At 37.9% G+C, this 7,089-nt stretch overlaps 1 protein-coding gene across 2 annotated transcripts in view; it reads left to right on the top strand.

Annotated features, from left to right (window-relative positions):
* Positions 1 to 6,309, top strand: part of DCTN6 (dynactin subunit 6) — a 25,269-nt gene extending 18,960 nt beyond the window's left edge. For both annotated transcript variants that reach the window (XM_046648795.1, XM_046648792.1), the window contains exons 5-7: positions 2,294 to 2,341; positions 3,674 to 3,816; positions 5,259 to 6,309. In XM_046648795.1, coding sequence (XP_046504751.1) covers positions 2,294 to 2,341; positions 3,674 to 3,816; positions 5,259 to 5,357 — 290 coding nt within the window. In that variant the 3' untranslated portion in view covers positions 5,358 to 6,309. The remainder of the gene's footprint in view (positions 1 to 2,293; positions 2,342 to 3,673; positions 3,817 to 5,258) is intronic.
* The last annotated feature ends 780 nt before the right edge of the window (positions 6,310 to 7,089 follow it).

The following is a 7,089-nucleotide window of genomic DNA, read 5'->3' as shown; positions in this document are numbered from 1 at the left end:
AGTCCTCAGGACTTAATTCTGTGTTTTTATTGTTTTCCTTCTGGTCTGGGGCTTTTATAAATTGCTGGATGGTAGAGGAGCGGTTTTTTCTCATGGTGGTAGAATTCAGCTGCAGTTACAGCCTGTCGCCACTAGATGGGGGTCGAGAGCAGCGTGTTAGCTCTCCGCCTTGGGGCAAGATGGCTGCGCCCACTGGCTTTCCTGGGGGGGGAGGGGCTGTTACTCACAGGCGCCGGTCTGGGTTCAGATCAGTTCTGTTCTCTGGTCTCCCAAGGCCCTTGATTTATGGGGTCCCCACCGACAGAAGCTTTCCCCCCGTCAGCGGGTCTCCACTGAATCAGCGGCAGGAGTCCTGGATGATCCCCAGTCGCGCGGCCCCTCCCCCGCTCCTTCCCGTCCTGCACCACAGCGATCGCAGACTCTAGGGGAGGGAGCGATGTTCTCTCCTACTGTTCCAGCGCCTCCGAGGGTGTAAAGCTAGGTTTATGATCTCCGCCTTCTTGGTATTGTAGGTCTCTAAGGAGCTGGCATTATGTTTATTCTCTGAAATTCAGTTCTTCCAATCTTTTGTTGTATTTTGGAGGGGAGAGAATCCCGGGTCAGCTCACCCCGCCATTTTGCTCCGCTGCATTCTCCTCCTCCAGTTTTCTCATAGTTATATATTTTAAGCTTGATGGAAGTAAAATTGAAAGAATGAGCTCAGATTTTAAAACAGGAGGATTGTTTATTGCATTATTGACTTTTTGATGATTTATCTCTTCCTTTTATAGTCATCCTGATAACATCACCCCTGACACTGAAGATCCAGACCCCAAACCTATGATCATTGGCACCAATAATGTGTTTGAAGTTGGCTGTTGTATCCTTTTCAATAATTTACGATAATCGTTCCCAGCTATCTTTTACTATCCAGGTCTCCTCCATAGAAGTTGTCGTGATTTACCTATCAATTATATTATATAAAATATAAGTATATAAATTACATTTTAGGAGTAGGCCATCCCCAGTTCTTTGAAAAGACTTATTTGCAGTCCATCAAAAAAATTATACTTCTCTTCCATTGGATAACCGAGTAAAGGAAGTGTGCGTTTCTCAGGTGCCCCTGTGCATGCGTGTGCACACATGTGCACACACACACATATCTTTAGGTACCTTCTTGCTCCTGTTGCTACAACTCATTGACAGGTAGCAATGACTGAGTGGCAGTAGACCCAGAAACAGTAATCCTGGCTTCTATCCTGACTTAAGAACCACAGTTCTGTCCATTTGATTCCTGTATAGTTCTAAGTTGACAGTATATTGTCTGATGCAATGAATGGTGGATGGGAGTGAAAATATCTCATTCTTTGTTTTTTTTCCCATAGAGTGCCACCAGTTCTTTTGCTTGGTTTTATACTCTAAAAAGACAGTAAAAGCTTTTCATGGTGTCAGCAAAACATTATTTTATAACAGAAAATACTTGAAAGAAAAAATGTAAATGTCTAATGATAGCAAAATATTTAAATAAATTAAACTACAAGCATAAAAAAGACCATTAGGACCATTAAGCAGTCAATTAAAATTATGTTTTTAAAGGGGACCAACCCGGTGGTGTAGGGGTTAAGTTTGCACACTCCACTTCGGCAGCCTGGGGTTTGCGTGTTTGGATCCTGGGCATGGACCTACACACCACTCATCAAGCCATGCTATGGCAGCATCCCACATACAAAAAATGGAGGAAGATTGGCACAGGTGTTAGCTCATGGCAAATCTTCCTCACCAAAAAAAAAATATATATATATATATATATATATATATATATATATATATATATGTTTTTAAAGATTTTAATGGTATGGAATAATGTTTGCCAACTTAAGTGAACCGAATAAAGTGAGCTGCAAAAGTTCATACAGTCTGATTCCCAGTTATGTAAAGGGAATTATATGTATTTATATAAAGAGATCGCAAACCATTAAATAAATAGTGTTATCTTTAAATGATTGGGTGATAGGTAGTTTTAATTTTCTTAAAACAGTTGTGAAAATATATTACTGTAGAATTGGGGTATCAGATATTCATTTCTTTAAAAAAACGTAGAAGCCATTTATTTATACTTGGAGATATTTATATGTAAAGATTCAAACTTTACTTTCCGACTGCCATGAGCAAGGGGTTCTGGCCACGCCAAGCCTGCGTGGCCTTTCCCATGCCCCATCCACCGCCCCAGTGCAGGATAAGGACAGAGTAAGTTAGTAGACAAAAAAAAAAAAGGTGAACATATTTACAATGTTTACTTAACTCCGGCTTACAGATTCCCAAGCCATGAAAATGGGAGATAATAATGTTATTGAATCAAAAGGTAAGCTATGTTGGGAATTTTATTGTGAAAAGTGATTGCCTCCTTTCTCTTTGTGGTGTACTGGAAAACAACCTAAGGACAAGCTACGGCATAGTGGGCTGCTGGGAAGAAAGGTGTGGTTGGAAGGGGACTAAAATAGCTGTGGGACTAATTCTTTGCTTTTAAGGAACCTAACTTAGTAAGGTGTTTTAATACATTAAATTAAAATTTCAGCTGTGTGCATTTAAATCAGAATTGAATTAAACCTAAAGTTCAGGTGAAAGATTTGAAAAATATTTCTACGTACTAGTGTCAATGATAATTTAGTTGATTAATGTTCTTGTAGAATTAAAGAAAATGGATCAGTCTCCCTAGCAGTTTGCTTTCGTTAATTTCAGGACTACTTACGCTAGCTAATCAGAAACAAATGGCGGCTAGTGATGATAAGTGGGGCTAGGCAGAGGGCCATGTAAAGTCACCTCCATGGCCGGGAGGCAGCTCCAAGAGCTCGTCCCACTAAGGTCCAGAAAGAACCTGAGCCATGAGGCTTCTTTAGAATAATGGTTTATCTTTTTGTAAAAAATTATTTTATTGAGGTCATATTAGCTTATAACATTATGTAAATTTAAGGTGTGTGGTTTATCTTTCTTGATTGACATGAAAGAAAATGCTTCTTTTTTTAAATAATAAAATCAAACTTTTTGTTAATCTACTTAATGGCTTTTATTTTCATTGGGATTACCAATTATTATTATTATCATCACTGTCCTCATCATTTTCTATTCATTATATATTTACTATGCATCAAACCTGTGCCCAGCACTTCACATTTACTGTCTCATTTCTTCCTGACAGCAAACTGTGAAGTAGGACAGTCTCTCCATGTTAGAGAGAAACTTTCTTGGGGAATTTACAGTGACTTGCCCAAGGTCACACCACCGGCCAGCAGCAGAGCTCTGTTTTGAATCCATCTGATACTAGTCTGGTGCCTGCCTCTGTGTTGTACTCATGTGTCACTTAATGACTAATGATAGGGATGCGTTCAGAGAAATTCATTGTTAGGAGATTTCATTGTTGTGCAAACATCAGAGTGTACTTACACAAACCTAGATGGTGTAGCCTACTACACACCTAGGCTACATGCTATTAATCTTATGGGACCACCCTTACATATGTGGTCTGTCATTGACCAGAACATGGTTATGCGGCGCATGACTGCAGAAACTCTGAAGTACTTTCTTTAATTTTTTTCTTAAGGCTAGTTTGCATTTTTATACTTATATCATCTTAGGAAAAAAGTGTTCTAATCATTTGACGTCTTAAATTGCAGTTCTTTCTATGTTTTTACTGCAGCATATGTAGGCAGAAATGTGATATTGACAAGCGGCTGCATCATCGGGGCTTGTTGCAACCTGAATACGTTTGAAGTCATCCCTGAGAACACAGTGATCTATGGTGCAGACTGCCTTCGTCGGGTGCAGACTGAGCGACCACAGGTACGTGCTTAGAACCTCTCTTTAAAAAAATTCTTTCTAGGGCTGCTTATCTTCCCAAAATACCACATAATTGTTTTAATGGGGCAGCAAGTTTGCTATTTAAAAAGCAAATGATTAAAATAAAACATCAGAGAAACATCCCTAAAACTAGAATTTATTTGCAGTGGAATTATTTAGTCTTTAAGTTAATATCAAAGATATGTACAAACAGGACAATGACAGATTGATTCTGGGAAAAGAAAATCCGGAGCTGTCATTCCCGGTCTTAGGCGTTTTCGCTGAAGATGCATCACCAATCTTACAAACTGTATTGTCACTCCTAAAGTATCATTTGGCTTGAAAATAAACACAACTTGTGAATATGCAAGTGTGTTTGGATATTTTCCTGACTTAGGAGAAATTATCCCCTCCTAATAACCAAGAATAAGGAAGAGTACATGTTTGGAGTTTCATGTTGGAGTAGGAGATGAGTAAGGTAGGGCATTTGGGGCTTCCTTTGGACAGAAGACATTCTGATGGAAGGTTCCAGCTTCATTGCTTGGCACACTAGCTATATTTCTCTAATTCCCCAGCCTCCTTCCCCTCCCCCAAAGAAAATATTTTTCAAGACATTTATCACTTTGCCTCTGATTCTTAGCCATATTTTATCAGAAATTAAAACTCCAGTTCTTTCTGGGTTATTCTATTTCTGTAATGTTTGGCTTTTGCTATTATTATTATTATAGGCAAGTATTACTTCTATAGACTAAAAAGGAAATAAGAACAAATCCAGTATTTTTTCACTAACTTTCTGCAAACAGCAAAAGTGATTGAAGAGGGAGAAAAGAAGCTGGAGTTGGGGCAGGGAGATTAGAATTGAGTGAGCAAGAATATCCGAAGTTTCATACACAATGGTATGCAACACTGTTTTCCAAATTTCACTGGTCATAAGGATCACATAGAGGTCCTTATTAAGAAAAGGATTCCCAAGACTTACTGAATTAGAGTGTCTAGGACAAGGGCCTCAAAATCCATATTCTTCACGAGCACCCCAAGGGAATTTCACAACGAGGGAAGTATGGGCCCAGCCGAACGAAGATGGGATGAGAATCGCAGCTGTGCTGTGAGGCCGTGGAAAGCCGTTCGCTCCGGGTGTCTTACTTCTGTTGTCTGCTGTAATTGGAACTGTGTAACTTTTCAGAAGCCAGGGTGAAATCTACAAAAACAAGGTTGAAAACTGAATCATATATAATTTTCTATATAAAATATATATATATATAATTTAGCTTTTTCTTATTACCAAACTTCATATATGTTCATTGTAAAATTTTTTTTTAAAAAAGGTTAGCTAAAATAAGTCAGTGAAAATCACCTGTAATTCCACAACCTCCTGCTAATCATTTCTACCTGGTACTCTTAACTTTGCTTTCTGCTAGTCATTTCTTAATTGTCTTACTCTTTAGCCCCAGACACTCCAGCTGGACTTCCTGATGAAAATCTTGCCAAACTACCACCACTTAAAGAAGACTATGAAGGGAGGCTCCACTCCAGCTAAGAACTAAGACCAACATGTGATGCCGAGATGACACTGGTCTTTGACCACTGTCTTTTGAAAGGGCCACAGTGTTTCGGCACTCCTAGCAGTTGACAGAATAATGCATGTTGACTTGATTTTGTAAAATTGAGTTCCAGAGGAAAGTAATGGATTTTCATTGTAACTGTCCTCCATAATTTATATAAAATGTATTATTTTCCTATATCCTCTCCCCTTTCCTGATAATTTTCTGATTTCTTTTATTTTCCTTTTGTTATTTAAAATGTTAGCCACAAATTTTAGTTAGAAAAAAGACTCCCTATGATAAGAAAGGGCAAATTGTTGTGTATTTATATTCTAGCATATACTAAACTAAATAAAAATGTTGATGACACTACTTTTAGTGAACATACTTTATCAGTTTTTCTACTTGTATTAACTTCCCCAAAATAGCTCTTTTAATTTTTATTGTGTACTAGCTATATTAAAGCTAATGTGTTTATCTTTTCCTTTTGTGGATTTGTAGCTGTTTAAAATTTCAGGAGAAATTTCAACAGCTATTGAATTAATTTAGGCTTCATTTTGTTTCCAAGAAAAAAAAATTTTTTTCTTTTTCGTAAAACAAAAATAATCAGAGAAAGACGTGTTCAGGAAACTACAAAGTCAAAAAGAGTGATGTCTGATGAAAATGTCAAGTAAATGACCATTGAGTGGTATTTCTCGGTTTCTGAGGACAAACTAAAAGAGATTTTGATGTATTTATAAATTTATGAAGTTATTTTGGTATATTACTAATCACTAATTATTGTTATAATTCTATTTAATTATATAATGGGCAAAATATTGAGGATTTTATTGTAATTCCAAGTTTTTTAAGTAATTCAAGTGCATACATTTAATGGAGCATACTTTTCAACTTGTGAATTAATCAATGTTGATTAATACTAAGACATTAAATACTAAAATACTTTCTCTTGAAATTTAATTTTTTTTTAAAGATTTTATTTTTTTCCTTTTTCTCCCCAAAGCCCCCCAGTACATAGTTGTATATTCTTCATTGTGGGTCCTTCTAGTTGTGGCATGTGGGACACTGCCTCAGTGTGGTTTGATGAGCAGTGCACTGTCCTGGCCCAGGATTCAAACCAACGAAACACTGGGCTGCCTGCAGTGGAGCGTGCCAACTTAACCACTCGGCCACGGGGCCAGCCCCTTGAAATTTAATTTTTAACTGTGGATAGTAAAAACTACTTTTGAATTTCTGAAACACATCGGCCTTTGTTCCAAATTTGAGTGACTTGATTGTGGTAAGAATACTCATGACTCAAGTTGGCAAGCTGAACTACTACATATAGCGGGTTGAGAAAGGAAAACATCACATAAACGCCCTATTTTTTTTTTCTTCTTTCTCTCCCCAAAGCCCTCCAGTACATAGTTGTATATTCTAGTTGTAGGTCCTTCTGGTTGTGCTATGCGAGATGCCCCCTCAGCATGGCTTGATAAGCAGTGCCATGTCCACTCCTGGGGTCTGAACCAGTGAAACCCTGGGCCACGGAAGCAGAGCGCATGAACTTAACCACTCGGCCATGGGGCTGGCCCCAAATGCCCTATTTTTGATAACTGCTATTTATTCATTTTTCAACCCCTAATGATCAACTTAGGCTTTTGTTGATCTTGGAAATTTTCTAGATAAGACATCAGAAATTACAAAACTGCCTTTGAAATGCTATGCTAGTTCTAAAATATTATCTCTGGACAAGCTC

The sequence above is a fragment of the Equus quagga genome, chromosome 22 (genome assembly GCF_021613505.1).
Source record: "Equus quagga isolate Etosha38 chromosome 22, UCLA_HA_Equagga_1.0, whole genome shotgun sequence".
Lineage (NCBI taxonomy): Eukaryota > Metazoa > Chordata > Mammalia > Perissodactyla > Equidae > Equus > Equus quagga.
Note: the sequence above shows the minus strand (reverse complement) of the source record. Positions and strands in the feature narration are given on the sequence as shown.